Here is a 20,137-nt window from a genome sequence, read left to right as displayed (position 1 = left end):
TCATTCAGTTTAAGGGCAATGGCACCAAATACTAATGAAATGTATGTAAACGTTTGATTTTGCAGTAAGTAATAAAAATAAAGTAATAAGTAATAAAAATGTCTTAAAACACTCTCTCCGTAATTATTCTGGCATTTGGCACATATTAATAATTATGGTAATCCTAAAGGACCTAAAAGGGGAAAGGCTTATTCTGATTTCATGTCAAATAATACCTTTATATCTGCAATGCGATATCTTATCCAGGGAAATCCAACCCAGCTGTTAAGGTACTGTCACACTTAGCGATGTATCAGCGATCCCGACCAGCGATATGACGCGGTCAGGATCGCTGGTACATCGCTAAGTGGTCGCTAGTGAGCTGCCACACAGGCAGATCTCACCAGCGACATCTCGGGGGACGGGGGTCGCTACTTACCTGTCAGACGAGGCGATGAAGACGTCCTCCCGCCCGCGTCCACCCGACGCTCGTCGTCACAGCAGGAAGCTGACGACGAGAAACGGTCCAGGACGTTCTCGCGAGATCAGCGATAACCAGCGGGGGAGCGGTCGGAGGTAAGTATCACACATAGCGATGTCGCTAGCAATATCGCTATAACGTCATAAAAACCAGTGACGTTATAGCGATATTGCTAGCGATATCGCTTAGTGTGACAGGCCCTTTAAGCTCTATGGGCAGGGCAGTGATCTTCCTGAGAATCTGCTTCCAGAGCTTATTGTAAATAAAAGGGGGCATTTTGTGGAATAGACCCTTCATGTTCCACCATGACCGTAAACCTAGTGCACAAAGCAACATCAACGCTTCTTGGTATTTTTTTTATAAACAGTTTAATCTGAAGATAATTAAAAACGGGACAAATTATTGATTATATTTATTCATTTCAGAAAATAAGAATCACACACAAAAAAATATCGTCTCACCCCAATAAAAACAAGATTTTACCTTCTTGTACTTTAAAGCATTGTTTTCATATAGTCAGTTTTTTATTTTAATTACACAATATTGATCCATGTTAACAATACACTTGGTAATATTGTAGCTCATAAATAAAAGCTATTGCACAGAAGAAGTGTGTGTCATTACACAGAGCAACCAAACCACATGCTTGCTTACCTTTCTGGCTATGTTCACACGCAGCTGATTTATTGCAGACATTTCTGCTTTATCTCATTTAGCATTGCAGAAATCCATGTACTGGAAAGTAGAACCAACAACTATCGAAATATGTAGCCTTAGTGGTCCTATGGACTATACCCTGTGAATCACAACAAGTTTTAAAGGATCTTTAGAATAAAGTCTTAAAATTCCATGCAAAAGAGTGTTGGGATTTTTCCATTTTTTTGTTATCTACAAAATATCCAGGTCACGGCACTAGTGGCAATTGCTGTCTATATCTTGTCTATTACTTTCTACTTTGCACATTCAGCAGATATAACCTCTCAGATTCATTCAACAAAGTTTGTAGTCACAGAATATTTTGCAAGAAATATACATATGTAAACTTAGCCTTGATGATCATTGGGGGCCCAACTGCTGGGACCCCAATGATCTCAAGATGGGAGCAGAAGTGCGCATGCTCTACCTCAACCTTGCATATTATCCAAAGTGTTGATAGCGGGCATTGCTTCCTCAGTACTGTAATCTAAAGAGTTAACCCCATGTAATGCTCAGTGTTAAATGCTTGTCGGTCACTGGTCAATTATTAGCATGTTTACACAGGCCAAATTGGATTCAGATGTGCACTGAACTGTCTGTAATAGATTGATCCGTGCATGAGGTGAAAAGCAATAACAGACACTGCCCAATAGGATTCCTAGCAGAGCCTTCCATGTTTCCATCACATGTCTGCAGAAGGTGATACTTAAAGAAGCACTCCTCCTCCTCCCATCAAATATTTTATCCTTTTCATATATTGCAGTCATATTATACAGCACTGTGTACTTACAATTGCTCATTTTGTCTTTCTACTCAGCTAATTCTTCTCTTATCTATGCAGAAACAGGAAGTCTCCTGTCCCTGTATGACTTATTCCCCTCTTCAACTCCTGACCCAGCTGTTCCCTCTTCCCCCTGCCATAGACTTTGCAGTGACTCCTGACTTGTGCAGAGAAAACTGACCACCTATTTCTACACAGAACTGAGAAGGATGCAGCTAGTCAGATTTAATCACGTGATGTCATAGACCTAATGGAAAACAGAAGAATTAGCTGGGTAGAAAGATGAAATGAGCAATTGTAAGTACACAGTGCTATATAATAGGATGACTGCAATATATTAAAGGGGCAAAAACTTTGATGGGAGGAGGAGTGCTTGCATGTATGGATAGGATTTTTTAATTGCTGTTAATTCTTTCTACGTAACTACATAATAAAGTCAGACATTGTATTTGCTTCAGTGGACTTTGATGATACTTATTTACTTAAATGGTTGCTAATGTTAATAATTTTTATTGTGTTTAAAAAAAAACAATAAAAAGATTGATCTGTGCACATAGACTGCATTGTTCTCGGCAACACCTGTTTACACGGGATGTGCCGCTGAGAACGATGATCTTTGGTGCTGCTCAAAAAATCATTGCAGCTGACGAATGAATGTTTTCGCTCGTTCTGTTCAGACTGCAAGATTATCGACATGACGTGACCGTTCCTAGGATCCCTTGTTTATGATAACCTTGCAGTGTAAATGGACAATAACATAATCACTCCTCGGTTATATGTCTAGGAAGAATCGTGGATAAATACAGAAATGAAACACTCCAGCCAAATATACTGCTTTAAGCATGGGCCTGAATACTTTCCTAATCACCTCATCAAACTATATAGGAAAAAAAAAAATCACATTGCAGTCATACACACAACACAAAGTGGCAATATGACAGCACAACTTATCTATAAAACCTCACAGAAAAGTAACACTACAAAATATTGCAAACTGCTTTTTTATACTCGATTGTTCCCCATAAAGAACCAAAACTGCTCAGATAAACTAGATTCAGAGGAAGGGGAGAATGAAAAAGAGTGCTGCGCCCTCCATTTCTATCAAAGAGAACTTGTCAGCTCTCCTACAGAAACTTTGTAAAATTCCCAGCTTACCTTTGTTACTCACCCTGGAAATGTGGACTTAAGGCCCCGTTACAAACTTCAATGTCACAGCGATCCCACCAACGATCTGACATGGATGGGATCGCTGGGACATAGCTGATCGCTGGTGAACTGTCACATAGACAGACGCACCAGCGATCAGGACCAGCGAGCAAGCTGGTATCCAGGGTAAACAGCGGGTAACTAAGCACCACGCGGCTCTTCGCTACCCGCTGTTTACCCTGGATACCAGCTCCCAGCGTCGCTGATCGTTGGTCTCTTGCTGTCACACGCAGCGATGTGTGCTGCCCAGCGGGAGACCAATGATAGATTTATGGCCCAGTCCATTAGGCAATGATTAACGATCAGCCAACTGATCGTTGCTACATGTAACATGCAACGATGTCGTTTCGACATCGCTGCAACGTCACCAAACTGGTGACATTGCAGCGATATCGTTCACAATATTGTTGCGTGTAACGGGGCCTTAAATTGACAATTTACTGCTACTATTCCCCTTGTCAGTGGCATACGTTAATACTCTTGGGCTGTTTAATAAATGCTGGCCGTGTCAGATAGGGGCACAGAAGGCATTATCTAGGGGGGAATAAGAAGAACTGCATATCACAAAGCTCTAAGATGCATTATTATTTTATATGGAATACAAGACCTGACCGGACCATTAGAGCGGAGAGGTCCTGCTTAAATTGTGTTACAGACAGTTAACCATTTTGACTAAAAACATAATCTTAGCTGAGCAAAATGTTGAAAGAGTAAATACGGTAAATGTTTATTTTTTTATTCAAATATTGATCAGTTGCTGGACTCAATTACCTTATTTTGCAACCTTTTGTAACCCCTTAGTAACAGAGCCAATTTGGTACTGACCGGGCAAATTTTTACTATTCTGACCCACTGTCACTTTATGTGGTTATAACTCTGGAACGCTTCAGCAGATCCCACTGATTCTGAGATTGTTTTTTTCGTGACATATTGTACTTCATTGTTAGTGGTAAAATTTCTTCAATATGACTTGTGTTTATGAAAAAAACGGAAATTTGGCAAAAAATTTTAAAAAACGTTGCAATTTTCAAAATTTTACTTTTGTACTCTTAAATCAGAGAGAGATGTCACACAAAATAGTTAATGAGTAACATTTCCCACATGTCTACTTTACATCAGCACAATGTTGGAAACAATACTTTTTTTTGTTAGGACGTTATAAGGATTAAAAGTTGACCAGCGATTTCTTATTTTTCCAAAAAAATTTACAAAACCATTTTATTTTTTTGGGGACCACCTCACATTTGAAGTGAGTTTGAGGGGGGGGGGGGTCAGTATAACAGAAAATACCCAAAAGTGACACCATTCTAAAAACTGCACCCCTCAAGGTGCACAAAAAAAACATTCAATAAGTTTATTAACCGTTCAGGTGCTTCACGAGAACTAAAGCAATGTGGAAGGAAACATTTTTTTTTACTTTTTAACAAAAAATTTACTTTGAAACCAATTTTTTTTTATTTTCACAAGGGTATCAGGAGAAAATTGACCTCAAAATTTGTTGTGCAATTTCTCCTGAGTACACCGATACCTCATATGTGGGGAAAAGCCACGCAAAATTGGCTGGAATCAATGGTGGCACCATGTCGCGTTTGTGGAAACCTTCCAATTCTAACTTCAACCCTAATCCCAACCCTAACCATAACCCTAACCACAAACCTAACCCTAACACACCCCTAATCCAAACCCTAGCCCCAACCCCAACTTTAGCCTCAACTCTAACCCTAACCTTAGCCCCAATCCTAACACTAACTTTAGCCCCAACCCTAATGGGAAAATGGAAATATATTTTTTTACTTTATTATATTTACCCAACTAAGGGTGTAATAAAGGGGGGTTTGATTTACTATTTTTTTTGTATTGATCACCGTGATAGGATCTATCACGGTGATCAAAATGAACCAATATGAAAAATTTCCTAATGTTGCCGAGTGCAGGCCGGCAGATCTCTGCAGGTGCACAGCGCTTCCACCCGCCATTTTCTCCCAAAAGAAGACACCTGCGGCCCGGGGGACTACACGGGGGATTGCAGGGACAAAGGAGGTAACGAGTGGGGGGGGATAGGGGGACCCCATTTCTTTCTCCTCTGCGATCACATCAGAGGAGAGAGAAACTAAATGGTAAATCAGACTTTTTTGCGGCCGCCGTTATACCGTTAACGGCGATCACAACACTGGGGTCGGTAAAACCTGACCCGAATCATGTTCTCTGGGGTCTTGGCTGCCCCAGGTAGCCGAGACCCCAGAGATATTGCGACTCTGGGGGCACTATACCCTTATTCCTCAGTGCCGTTAAAAAGCGGCGAACCCTTAACTGCTGCCGTTAAAAGGCGTATCGGCGGTTGTTAAAACTCCATGCTGAAAGTGCAGTTTTAGCTGCCTTGTTCATGCACGTCGAGTAGCTGATTTCAACAGCAGGTCAAGCAAATATCTGTACTTCTGCTCTCCTCCCCCATGCTCAGGCAAGGAGAGAGTTTGTAAATGACGTTTGAGCATGGAGGAGGGAAGGAGAGAAGCGCACAGTGGTGTATGGTTATTTACTAGACTTGGAGTTCAAACATCTACACTAAGTGCATTAAAAAGGCAGATAAAACAGCCCTTTCAGAAAGGAGTTTCAGGGAATAGGAAGTGAGATAAACTATTGGAGTACATTATAACGATTTATAACTTTGCAAAGCCTGATCAATAATTAAATTAAAAAAATTAGTTACTCTTAAAGGCAATGATACATTTGTTTCTTGCGAAACAATGATATACGGTAAATCTCATTAGCTGGAATACATAGGTCCTTATATTTAAACGTTCCATAACACAAACTTAGCAAATAAAATATTGTGTAAAATACAGTATGTGGCCAGGCGTTTGCTCACAGACGGTAGTGTGACTATGGTTTTGCGCCTTCCAGCTGGACAATCTGTAATATTTTGTGTTGCGTGTATGATTTGGTCCAATAGTTTCAATTGTTCTAAAAAGTTACAGTGACAAAAAAAAACGTTATAACCAGGACATCTACAATATCTTGAAGGAAGTTCATTTTCTTATAATGTAACAGCAAATAACAGAACGGTATGTATTTTGCACAGATTTTTACATTATAATTCTCACACCTGTTGAATGGAATGATAAATGGGACTGTCTGGGAAAAAAATAAAAATTACCTGAGTGTAGGAAATGTTATAACCTTCATGTCAGGCCCAATTCTTGGTCTGCCATTAGAGGTGATATAATGAGGTCTTCTGGATATATACACTTTTTTATCTTGAATTTGCTGATCTTTTCACATAGAAAACACAGGAATTGTGATCACTGCATATTTTCCAGCATTGGCCATACAAACGTGACCAAAATGATTAATTTTGACCAGTTCACCCAGTCAACAGTTTTCAAATGCCAGTGACCAATGGCCATTTGCTGAAAAAGCAATGATTATGTTGGATGTTTCTCAGTCTTCGGCTACGGGCATTACAGACTTATGGCTTGACTGGCCATTTACGACTGATCATTTGTCACTTTGCCCATCCTTGATCTGTCAAAGTCTGTCACCAGATATTTGTTAACCCATCTGAGACCAGCATGATGTAGAGACAGAAACCTTGATTCCTGTGACGTGTCACTTACTGAGCTGCTTAATGCAGTTTTGAAAAAAGTCAGTTTTCTCTGCTGCAGATCTATCAGTTCTCCGGATGCCGAGCCCTCTATAACCCCGCCCACACCACTGACTGGCAGATTTCTGTGTACACCGTGCATAAGCAGAAAGTTGCTAATCAGAGGTCTGGGCTGATTTATACAGAGCTCATGAATATGGAGGGCAACATGTGTACTAGTCCTCTAAAGATAATCTCCTACTGCTAAAAACAATGAATTTATTAAAATGACAGGAAGCAGCTCAGTAAATTACACATCACTGGAATCAGGGTGTTAAGCTCACTTGGTGAGGTGGATCCTCCACGTCCACAGTCTGGGTGGGCACACGGGCCATAAGTGTTGATGTAGCAGAAGATGGGTGAGGCACGCAGGTAGCTGAGGTACTGGAAGTCACAGGCAGACAGGTAGATGAGGTATTGGAAGTTGCAGGCAGACAGGTAGCTGAGGTACTGGAAGTCACAGGCAGACAGGGAGATGAGGTACTGAAAGTTGCAGGCAGACAGTAAGCTGAGGTACTGGAAGTCACAGGCAGACAGGGAGATGAGGTACTGAAAGTTGCAGGCAGACAGTAAGCTGAGGTACTGAAAGTCACTGGCAGACAGGGAGCTGAGGTACTGAAAGTCACAAGAAGACAGGGAGCTAAGGTACTGGAAGGTAGCTGAAGTAAAGGAAGCCACAGGCAGAAAGGTAGCCGAGGTACTGGAAGCTGCAGGAAGACAGGCAGCTGAGGTGATAGAAACTGCAGACAGACAGGTAGCTGAGGTACTCGGAGACTTAGGCTGACAGACAGGTGACTTGCTGGAAGCCGTAGGCAGACAGGTTGCTGAGGTACTGGGAGCTGCAGGCAGACAGGTAACTGAAGTAAAGGAAGCCACAGTCAGACAGGTAGTTGAGGTACTGGAAACCGCAGGCAGACAGGTAGCTGAGGTACTGGAAGCCACAGGCAGACAGGTAGCTGAGGTACTGGAAGCCACAGGCAGACAGGTAGCTGAGGTATTGGAAGCTTCAGGCAGACACGGAGATGAGGTACTGCAATCCACAGGCAGACCGGTAGCTGCAGGTAGACAGGTAGCTGAAGTACTGGAAGCCACAGGCAGACAGGTAACTGATGTACTGGAAGCTGCAGGCAGACAGGATAGCGCTACACAGACAAACTAAAAGTCTAAATATGAAGACAAGTGTGTAACTCGGTGAGCCTTACATAGGTCCAGACAGATGATCATATGGGATCATCTGTAAAGTGGAGCACAAGAAAAGTTTAGCTGACCGTAGTGAGGGAAACAAAGTCTGGATTCAAGACAAGTGCCTAACACAGGGTCTCTGCTCCTACTTCATGCTGCTCTCAGACATAGCAAAAACCTGCTGCCAGATTCCCTGTAAATTTATGGCAAGTTTAAGACACACAACCCTGGGCTACTCAACAGTCTTGCAGATGTCTCAACAACTATCCAAGTTAGTACAATACCTAGTCGTTGATAATTACATCTTGAGAAAGCATGAAAATCTCAGACTTGAACTTAAACAGACCCAACAAACAAGTGAACACAAAATGCAGTTTTTAAATGAAGGTCTTTATTATTAAGGGGAAAAATAAATCCAAACATACAGGGTCATGTGTTAAAAAGTGATTGCCCCCTAAACCTAGTAACTGGTTGGGCCACCCTTAGAAGCTACAACTGCAATCAAGCATTAGCGATAACTGGGAATGAGTCTTTTACAATACTCTGGAGGAATTTTGGCCCACTCACCTTTACAGAATTGTTGTAATTCAGCCACATTGGAGGATTTCTGAGCATAAACCGCCTTTTTAAGGTCATGCTACAGCATCTCTATAGGATTAAGGTCAGGACTTTGACTAGGCCACTCCAAAGTCTTAATTTTGCCTTTCTTAAGGTAATGAGACGTGGACTTACTAGTGTGTTTTGGATCTTTGACCTGCTGCATAATCCAAGTACGCTTCAGCTTGAGGTCACGAACAGATGGCCTGACGTTCTTCTTCAAGATGTTTTGGTAGACAGCAGAGTTCATGGTTCCATTTACTACAGCAAGTCTTCCAGGTCCTGAAGCACCAAAACAGCCCCAGACCATCACACTACCACCACCATATTTTAATGTTGGTATGATGTTCCTTTTATGAAATGCTGTGTTACTTCTACGCCAGATGTAATAGGACATATGCTTTCCAAAACTTCCAACTTTTGTCTCGTCAGTCCACATAGTATTCTCCCAAAAGTCTTGAGGATCATCAAGATGTTTTGTGGGAAAATGTAGACAAGACTTTAATGTTCTTATTGCTCAGCAGTAGTTTTTGTCTTGGAACTCTGCTATGAAGGACATTTTTGACCAGTCTCTAATGGTGGAGTTATGAACACTGACATTAATTGAGGCAAGTGAGGCCTGCAGTTCTTTGGATGCTGTTTTGAGTGTTTTTGTGACCTCTTCGATGAGTCGACACTGCGTTTTTGGGGTAATTTTTGTCGGACAGCTACTCCTGGGAAGGTTCACCAATGTTCCATGTTTTAGCCATTTGTGGATAATGGCTCTCACTGTGGTTTGCTGACGTCTCAAAGCTTTAGAAGTGGCTTCATAACCTTTTCCGGACTCATAGATCTCAATTACTTTGTTTCTCATTTGTTCCAGAATTTCTTTGGATCCCTCATGATGTCTACTTCACCTCGTCAGACAGGTCCTATTTAAGTGATTTCTTAATTGAGAACAGGTGTAGCAGTAATCAGGCCTGAGTGAAGCTAGGGAATTTGAACTCAGCTTCCCAAAGATGTGATAAACCAGAGACTATTTATGGGAGGAGCAATCAATCCCTTTTTCACACAGGGCCCTGTGGGTTTGGATTTCTTTTTCCCTTAATAATAAAGACATTTATTTAAAAACTGCATTTTGTGTTTACTTGTGTTATCTTTGTGTAAAATTTAAATTTGCTTGGTGATCTGAAATATTTAAGTGTGACAAACATGCAAAAGAATAGGAAATCAGGAAGGGGGCAACAAAAATTTTCACACAATTGTATACTACAAATATAAAGATTTCCTGGGGGATCAGTCTGCCTTATGTAAGTTTTTTTAATTATTATGCCCCACAACAGCATCTCTGCAGCCACACTGATTCACTGCATCTCTTATGCATCCATTGCATCCCTCGACTACACTGCTGCTTATATACAGGGTAGATCTTTATGTCAGTTGCTCATAGAAAGGAATCACAGTGCAGGGAATGGGTCAGTTTAGTTGCCTTACATTTTGGAGAAATATGCAAAGTCCATTGAGCAAAATAACAATTCCAGAACCAAACAATCTCCTGAAAGTTCATGAATAACGTAGTATACTAGAAAAATTACTCTCATTCAGGCTACAATTCCTATCTTGACTGTTACCATCCACAGAAGGTTCTTATCTACTCAAATCTATAGTCACGTATTCTTCATACATGGACTAATCTCATAATTTAAACCTGAAAGCTGCAGAGAATGGAGCCCAAAGAATAAGCTTCTCCTAGTTGTAGTGATAGTGAATCTAAGAATGGCTGGTCCTCCATCGACCAATTGCAATGGTCTATTATAGAGGAAGTGTGCCTTTCCTTTCTACTGCCAGGTCCATATTTAATGTCAGCTACATCTTGGAACAATGGAAAAGCAAATTATTGAGCTAAAAAAAAATTTTTTTAAAATATCACACCATAAAATCCATATACCGGTAAATAAAATAGATTTGGAAAACAAGCAAAAAAAAAAAAAGAAATGCTCTCTCTAAATATTGCACATAACCTCCCACAGAGCACCATAATTACACAGCAATTATTGTCACATTGTCATAATACTGAATGCATACCAGCCCACTCAAGGTCATGGTTAACCATGTCACCCGAGATGGAAAAAACACAAATCATTGATGATACAAAGGAAACTACCATTAAAGCTGAAGAACAGTACCCATTGCCTATCAGCAGCTGGTGGACTACAAATCCTACTTTTGGGTTTATTGCTTCCCCAAAAGCTAAGAAGCCCACCTTAATCATTACCTCACAGCTCATCCTCAGAGGTATGAATTAAGTTTGTAAGTTGACATTCGTCTTTTACATGGCATCTATTAAGAAGGTGGCTGTACTGCTTCTTCAAATCCTCAAAAACACAGACAGACTCTTGAGAATGGGGAAAAGGAAGAAGATTCTCATTAAGCAGCATCTGAACTTGGTACTCTTCTCCAGGATTCTCTGCAAAGTCACAATGGTACAAGACAAACACCAGGTTGGAAGCATAAGGCACGATTCTGCCGCTGCGAAACTTCTGCTCCAGGCGTGTGGAGAAGTTGTTGGCCATCAAAGGTTTCTCATCCTTAAACAGTCCCATTAGAGCCAACAATGGCAAAAGAGTCTCCGCATGTCCAAACTGCATAACTACAGGAGTGGAGATTTGCTGAGATCTGAAATGTACAAAATCATAAAAAAAATATATATATAGTAATTTTCAGTCAAGCAATTATTTTACATGCAAAATCAGGGATCCCATAAAGAGCCTAAGGCCTGTTTCACACTTCCGTTTTTTCAAATCCGTCAAAATCCGTTGTTTTCCGTAAAAAAACGGATCCGCCATTTTTTGCAGGATCCGTTTTTTTTGTCCCATAGACTTCCATTACGGTTACCGCGGATCCGTCAAAAAAACGGATCCGTTTTTAAAAAAACGGATCCGTTTGCATCAGTTTCCGTCAAAAAAACGGAAACGGATCCGTTTGGCGGACACAAAAACGGAAGTGTGAAACAGGCCTTAGGGTGACAATAGGGTCAGGTAGTAAAAAAGAGCACACCATTCTAGCCCAAAATTGACTTACATTGACCAAATCATCACTAGACAGTATAGTGAGCAAATAATGCAAATATTCGATGCAGTAGTCTGGAATCGGCCTTTCCCTTGATGAACTTTCAATCTCCTTTACATAAAAAAATCTACCGTATTTTTCGGATCATAACACGCACTTTTCTCCCCCCAAAATTGGGGGGTGCGTCTCGTTGCCGAGATTTGAATCTCGTCTCCCGAGATCTCGGGACGACATCTGAACCTGCGCATGCGCCGTCCCTGGACCGGTGGCCATCTTCCCGGCGGCCATATTTCCGGAGGCCACCGCAACATGGCGGCAGCCAGCAACGGATGTGCGGGGGCCTCCGGGCTTCGAGGAAATGCCGGGGGAGCCGCCTCCCCTGCACTGGAGCACAGCCCGCCGCCACCCTCACCCCACAGAGCCCACCTGCCCCAGCCCAGCACAGCTGCCCCAGCCCAGCACAGCCCAGCTGCCCCAGCCCAGCCGCCCCAGAACAGCCCAGCTGCCCCAGCACAGCCCAGCTGCCCTAGCACAGCGCCACCGCACCAGCCTGGACCACTGAATGACCCCTGTGACCACTCCTCCACCTGTGCCGGAACCCTTCCCAGGTAAGCTGAATTCGGACTGTAAGACGAACCCCCATTTGACACATTATTATTTTTTTCCCTATTTTCCTTCTGAAAATTGGGGTGCGTCTTATGGTCCGGTGCGTCTTATAGTCCGAAAAATACTTTAGTATCCAGAATTTCTGTCGCTGATAAAATGATGTATGCACTTGTCATTTTCCAACCTATCTACAAATGTAATTAGTTTAGTGATCCTAAAGTGACAGATTTCCTCAAAGAATGAACATAAATAATCAGGTTATTAGCATGATGATCTTTCTCCTACAGACCTGTACCCGTCAAACAGGACCATCACAATATGTTGCCTCGTCTCATGCTCACATACAGTTGTGGCCAAAAGTATTGACACCCCTGCAATTCTGTCAGATAATACTCAGTTTCTTCCTGAAAATGATTGCAAACACAAATTCTTTGGTATTATTATCTTCATTTAATTTGTCTTAAATGAAAAAACAAAAAGAATTGTCCTAAAGGCAAATTGGATATAATTCCACACCAAACATAAAAAAGAGGGTGGACAAAAGTATTGGCACTGTTCGAAAAATCATGTGATGCTTCTCTAATTTGTGTAATTAACAGCACCTGTAACTTACCTGTGGCACCTAACAGGCGTTGGCAATAACTAAATCACACTTGCAGCCAGTTGACATGGATTAAAGTTGACTCAACCTCTGTCCTGTGTCCTTGTGTGTTACACATTGAGCATGGAGAAAAGAAAGAAGACCAAAGAACTGTCTGAGGACTTGAGAAACCCAATTGTGAGGAAGCATGAGCAATCTCAAGGCTACAAGTCCATCTCCAAAGACCTGAATGTTCCTGTGTCTACCGTGCGCAGTGTCATCAAGAAGTTTAAAGCCCATGGCACTGTGGCTAACCTCCCTAGATGTGGACGGAAAAGAAAACTTGACAAGAGATTTCAACGCAATATTGTGCGGATGTTGGATAAAGAACCTCGAATAACATCCAAACAAGTTCAAGCTGCCCTGCAGTCCGAGGGTACAACAGTGTCAACCCGTACTATCCGTCAGCGTCTGAATGAAAAGGGACTGTATGGTAGGAGACCCAGGAAGACTCCACTTCTTACTCCGAGACATAAAAAAGCCAGGCTGGAGTTTGCCAAAACTTACCTGAAAAAGCCTAAAACGTTTTGGAAGAATGTTCTCTGGTCAGATGAGACAAAAGTAGAGCTTTTTGGGCAAAGGCATCAACATAGAGTTTACAGGAGAAAAAAAAGAGGCATTCAAGGAAAAGAACACGGTCCTTACAGTCAAACATGGTGGAGGTTCCCTGATGTTTTGGGGTTGCTTTACTGCCTCTGGCACTGGACTGCTTGACCGTGTGCATGGCATTATGAAGTCTGAAGACTACCAACAAATTTTGCAGCATAATGTAGGGCCCAGTGTGAGAAAGCTGGGTCTCCCTCAGAGGTCATGGGTCTGCCAGCAGGACAATGACCCAAAACACACTTCAAAAAGCACTAGAAAATGGTTTGAGAGAAAGCACTGGAGACTTCTAAGGTGGCCAGCAATGAGTCCAGACCTGAATCCCATAGAACACCTGTGGAGAGATCTAAAAATGGCAGTTTGGAGAAGGCACCCTTCAAATATCAGGGACCTGGAGCAGTTTGCCAAAGAAGAATGGTCTAAAATTCCAGCAGAGCATTGTGGTTACTGGAATCGGTTGGTCGCAGTTATTTTGGCTAAAGGTTGTGCAACCAAGTATTAGGCTGAGGGTGCCAATACTTTTGTCTGGCCCATTTTTGGAGTTTTGTGTGAAATGATCAATGTTTTGCTTTTTGCTTCATTCTCTTTTGTGTTTTTTCATTTAAGACAAATTAAATGAAGATAATAATACCAAAGAATTTGTGTTTGCAATCATTTTCAGGAAGAAACTGAGTATTATCTGACAGAATTGCAGGGGTGTCAATACTTTTGGCCACAACTGTAGCTTTCTCTAAATGTGGAGAGGCTCGTACCTTAGCTCATACTTGGATTCATACTTAGCTTGTACCCCTTCTGAAACTCCATACACAGATGGATGTCGGATGAAGACACCTATAACAACAGTTTTAGCGCTCAGTCCAATGTGTATGGGACCCACAAGACAATGGTTATAGAAGTTATGGATTTGCCATGTCCCTTTTTGGACCGCCGATCCTTTTGTTCTCTTCAAAATAAGCCACCACTAGACATGTCTACCAGCAGCTCTCTCATGGAGAAGAACACAGGAGCACTTGGCCATGCACGTTTGTGTACATGAAAAGTCAATATAGCTGCCGGCCAAACGAACCATTGTTAGTCAACGGTCATCTAATGTGTATGGGGGGATTTAGTCTCACTGGTAAAAGTGCTAAGCGCCTCATCAACTAAAACAACTATCCAACTGTTCTCATGGTCGGCTTTGCTCAATGCTGACATAGTAGGACTCAAACTACACACAACCGTCTCCCACAGACATTTTGATACCCGATGGACTATTGCCATCTGTTAGAAATCGCAGAATCATAGATAGAATAATAGAAACGTAGAGTTGGCAGGAACCTCCTGGGTCATCTGGTCCAACCCCCTGCTCAAAGCAGAATTCGCTAAATCATCCCAGTCAGATGTCTGTCCAGCCTCTGTTTGAAGACTTCCATGGAAGGAGAACTCAACACCTCTCATGGCAGCCTGTTCCACTCGTTGATCACTCTGTCAAAAAGTTTTCTTCTGATATCTAATCTGTGTCTCCTCCCATTCAGTTTCAGTCCATTGCTTCTAGTCTTTCCTTGTGCAAATGAGAATAAAGATGATCCTTCTGCAATGTGACAGCCCTTGAGATATTTGTAGACAGCTATTAAGTCTCCTCTCAGTCTTCTCTTCTGCAAGCTAAACATTCCTAAATCCTGCAACCTTTCCTCATAAGACAGGGTTTGCAGACCCGTCACAATTCTGGTCGCTCTTTTCTGAACTTGCTCCAGTTTGTTGATGTCTTTTTTAAAATGTGGTTCCCAAAACTGGACACAATATTCCAGATGAGGTCTGACCAAAGAGGAGTAGAGGGCAATAATGACTTCGCGTGATCTAGACTGTATGCTTCTGTTAATACATCTTTAAAATGTGCCCATTCGAAGAACTCTAACAAAAAGCTACAACGTCAACATTTTGGAAGAATAATCAATATCAGAGGACAAACTTCGTAAATATGAAGTTTATTGGTCAGTATGGAATCTTAAGCAATAAAACCAAATAAAGCAGTCGCATGTACTAGATCCAAATACACTATAGTCTGGTATTTGCTACAATTTATTCTTCAAGACTGAAGATGTACATTTTGTTTTTACGTGTTAAATGTTTTGTGTTTTTTTTATGCCTTTTTCCCCTATTATCCCCTTTTGGGATCAAACTCATTTGCGAGAAATACGGACAAGTGCAATCCGATAAAAAAATCAGAATGCACTCAGACCAATGTTATTGAAGGGGTGACATCTCATCTGCGATTTTTTTTCTCAGCTGAAATCGGACTGAGAAAAAAAAAATCACATCATGCTGCGTATTGCTGCATATCTCGGACGAAACTCGCCAATGCAAGTCAATGGGTGAGAGAAAAAAAACACACAACACTCATACCATGCGAGTGCTGTCCAATTATTACGCGCTGGTGTCCTTAGAAAAGCCGGCAATTCATATGCGGCGTACAGTAAAATCACACAGGTTAGAATAGATATATACACATAAAATACACACACACATTATCTTAGCACCGAACAGGTTGAAAAATGTGTATCCCCCAGATATGGATTACGGCGTGGGACTCAACGACGGACAGATATGGTATATTGTTGCTTTATTTTATTTTGATTACAGGAGATTGAGGGCGTCGCATGGATTAGGTGTGTTTGTAAGTATGGTTTAATTAAGAATAATAAAGGAGTTTGTGGCTATTTCAATTAAAGGTTTTTTTTACTGGGCGTCTGTGTTTTCTTTACAATTTGACTATATGGGGTTAATAATAGGGGCATCTTATTGATGCCTCTCCATTACTAACCTCGGGGCTTGATGTCACAAAGGTGACATTAACCCCCCCACTATTACCCCACATGCCACCGCTACAGGGCAGTGGGAAGAGCAAGGCTATGTGCCAGAATTGGCGCATCTTAAGGTACTGTCACACTTAGCGATGCACCAGCGATCCCGACCAGCGATATGACGCGGTCAGGATCGCTGGTGCATCGCTAAGTGGTCGCCAGTGAGCTGCCACACAGGCAGATCTCACTAGCGACATCGCTGGGGACGGGGGTCGCTACTTACCTGTCACACCAGGCGATCCTGCGTCCTCCCGCCCGGCTCCACGCGTCGCTCGTCATCACAGCAGGAAGCGCCGCAGGAAGCTGACGACGAGAAACAGTCCAGGACGTTCTCGCGCGATCAGCGATAACCAGTGGGGGAGCCGGTCGTAGGTAAGTATCAGACACAGCAATATCGCTATAACGTCACAAGTTATAGCGATATTGCTAGCGATACCTCTTAGTGTGACAGGCCCTTTAGAGATGTGCCTTTTCTGGCGCAGCTGAGAGCTGATGTTTTTAGCCGGAGGGGGGGGGAACAGTATCCATGGCCCCTTCCTAGGCTGTTAACATCAGCCCTCAGCTGTCTGCCATTGTTTTCCGTGAAGTAATCTTTTATTAAATAAATGTGTTTTGCACACATACTATACTAATTTTATTTATCACTAAAACATATATATACCTATTCTATATGGATTTACTGTATGTAATCCATCTCTCCTATCCTGTCGGCTCCTGCAGTGATGTTACTGAAGCCGGCAAATGTATTACCAGCTTTTTTTCTACATTAAATATAATTATATATATATATATATACACACACACAGACACACACATCTATTCTATGTGTATATATCTATTTGATTTAATCCTGTCACTCTCTGATTATACTGTATGCGGCAGATCATTTGCCGGCTTTTAATCAATCGATCTATGTGTGTTTTTAAGAATATTTGGTTTAAAAACAATGTGTAAAGGACAGAGAACTGCTGTATGTAAAAGCTCATGTTAAAATCGCATTGCATACGGATTGCATACATATGTCATCTGTTTAAACATTGCACAGAAATCGCATGGCACTTGTAAGTTTTTTCGGTCCGGAAATCGGACCTTTTTTTATCGCATATGAGTATGTACCCTTATGAGGGCGAGTCTAAGAAGACTTGCCTCATGACTTTGTAGCACAACACCTATTTCAGAGTAACAAGCCCTGTAAAGAGAGACCATGAAAGTGACCGAGCATCCTCCATATAATAATGGAGATAATAAAAAAGGTAAAAACTTAAATCCACATAATTGAAAAAAAGGGTAGAATTAAGAGGATCTCTAATAATACTTTTGCCAAGCTGAATCTAAAACATTAGCTCAGATGTCAAAATTAACCATCTATAAATGCTCCAGTCCTGGCAGGCTTGCACTTGAGTTATGGTTGAAAAATTACCAATTAGAATTAGAATAAAGCATAATACAGTAAAGAAAGTAAAAGCATCAAAAGCTAGAAAGAAATGAATCCGGATGGCTATCATGCCCGCTGCACGTTTCGCCCAATGCGCTTCATCATAAGCACTATTTTAGATTAAGATTAAATGCTCAGTATACCCCCCCCCCGACAAACAACTTTAGTGTTCATCATTACCCTCACAGTCAGCGAGCTTATACTTGTTAAGAAGCCTACATTAACAATTATATGTTTTACTGCCTAGGGATCCATGTTGTTCTTAATACCTTCTGTCTTTTCCACCCTATTACCATTTACACAATTCTAAAGTCTATGAAATTATCACATGAAGAAGTACAGTGTGGGGAAGTCTGATGTCAAGTTTAAGTGGGGGAGGAGTAGCAATACAGAGGGGGTTATGACACCCATCACCCTTAATAAATTAGTTGCACTGCCATTTTTTCGTGCATAAACATAAAGAACTATAATACTATGAATACAACTAATAAGGAGCTTACACTCTTTCACAAAGGACGTGAATTATTCTCACAGAAGATCACTTTACATAAAATCACAAGTAACGTGCATGTTACGCTTACCGCATACTGGAGAGGATTTATCTCCTAGCTCTGAATGGGGACTGTAATACCTAGATTTCTACTGATTTGTGTTTTCAGCTTTTGACGATCAATGCAACTGAAATATAACAAATAACAGGCTCCATCTTGGAATATTTATTTATTCTGGCTGCTTATATAGCACCAGCATATTCCATAGTCCCTGTGCTTAGTAGGGGGTATATTGTAATTTCTCTGCCTAAAATACACATGCCAATCATAAAAACTGTGTATGTTGCTTGGAATTTGCTTATCGATAGTTACAAATTAATTCTCCATGTGACTACCAAAGATAGCCAAGTACGGAGCTCAGATTTTTTTTGTCGGTCCCATAGAGAATGAATGGAGCGGTGATGTGCATGCCTGGCCACAACTCTGCAGGGCTTGATTCTTGGGATAGATGGGGGTCCTAGCAGATGGAACATGACAAATTAGCAAGTAATCACCTGTCATGCAGAGAGGTGGTAGCTAGTGATGAGTGTACGTGCTGGGATAACGTCTTATCAGAGCATGCTCGGGCGTTATCCGAGCATCTGGGCGTGCTCATATACATTATGTTCGAGTCCCTGCAGCTGTTCGGCCCGAACACACGTGGGGAATCCCTAACAAACAGGCAGTCCCCACCAGTGCTGTCTATTTGCTACAAATCATTATACTAAAACAACAAAGGGAAGCATGAAAGCAAGATAATGCATATACAAATAATGGAAACTTTATTAATACAATAATGCAAATATTAAAATTGCCATAAAAGCAGGGAGAGGTATCAAATGAGTCAACACAGCACCAGGAGTACAAAATACAGTACAAAATACAGTTGTGGCCAAAAGTATTGACACCCCTGAAATTCTTTCGGCTAATACTCAGTTTCTTCCTGAAAATGATTGCAAACAAATTCTTTGGTATTATTATATTCATTTAATTTGTCTTAAATGAAAAAACACAAAAGAGAATGAAGCAAAAAGCAAAACATTGATCATTTCACACAAAACTCCAAAAATGGGCCAGACAAAACTATTGGCACCCTCAGCCTAATACTTGGTTGCACAACCTTTAGTCAAAATAACTGCGACCAACCGCTTCCGGTAACCATCAATGAGTTTCTTACAATGCTCTGCTGGAATTTTAGACCATTCTTCTTTGGCAAACTGCTCCAGGTCCCTGATATTTGAAGGGTGCCTTCTCCAAACTGCCATTTTTAGATCTCTCCACAGGTGTTCTATGGGATTCAGGTCTGGACTCATTGCTGGCCACCTTAGAAGTCTCCAGTGCTTTCTCGCAAACCATTTTCTAGTGCTTTTTGAAGTTTGTTTTGGGTCATTGTCCTGCTGGAAGACCCATGACCTCTGAGGGAGACCCAGCTTTCTCACACTGGGCCCTACATTATGCTGCAAAATTTGTGGGTAGTCTTCAGACTTCATAATGCCATGCACACGGTCAAGCAGTCCAGTGCCAGAGGCAGCAAAGCAACCCCGAAACATCAGGGAACCTCCGCCATGTTTGACTGTAGGGACCGTGTTCTTTTCTTTGGATGCCTCTTTTTTTCTCCTGTAAACTCTATGTTGATGCCTTTGCCCAAAAAGCTCTACTTTTGCCTCATCTGACCAGAGAACATTCTTCCAAAACGTTTCAGGCTTTTTCAGGTAAGTTTTGGCAAACTCTAGCCTGGCTTTTTTATGTCTCGGGGTAAGAAGTGGGGTCTTCCTGGCTCTCCTACCATACAGTCCCTTTTCATTCAGATGCCGACGGATAGTATGGGTTGACACTGTTGTACCCTCGGACTGCAGGTCAGCTTGAACTTGTT

General features: G+C 41.7%; 1 protein-coding gene across 2 annotated transcripts in view; it reads right to left on the bottom strand.

Moving 5' to 3' along the window:
* Positions 1 to 857: 857 nt before the first annotated feature.
* MINPP1 (multiple inositol-polyphosphate phosphatase 1) overlaps positions 858 to 20,137 on the bottom strand; it is a 119,306-nt gene continuing 100,026 nt past the window's right edge. For both annotated transcript variants that reach the window (XM_073548200.1, XM_073548199.1), the window contains exon 6: positions 858 to 11,217. In XM_073548200.1, coding sequence (XP_073404301.1) covers positions 10,818 to 11,217 — 400 coding nt within the window. In that variant the 3' untranslated portion in view covers positions 858 to 10,817. The remainder of the gene's footprint in view (positions 11,218 to 20,137) is intronic.

Source organism: Dendrobates tinctorius, unplaced genomic scaffold (genome assembly GCF_039654945.1).
Source record: "Dendrobates tinctorius isolate UK_male_01 unplaced genomic scaffold, ASM3965494v1 ptg000156l, whole genome shotgun sequence".
NCBI classification, from domain to species: Eukaryota; Metazoa; Chordata; class Amphibia; order Anura; family Dendrobatidae; genus Dendrobates; species Dendrobates tinctorius.
Note: the sequence above shows the minus strand (reverse complement) of the source record. Positions and strands in the feature narration are given on the sequence as shown.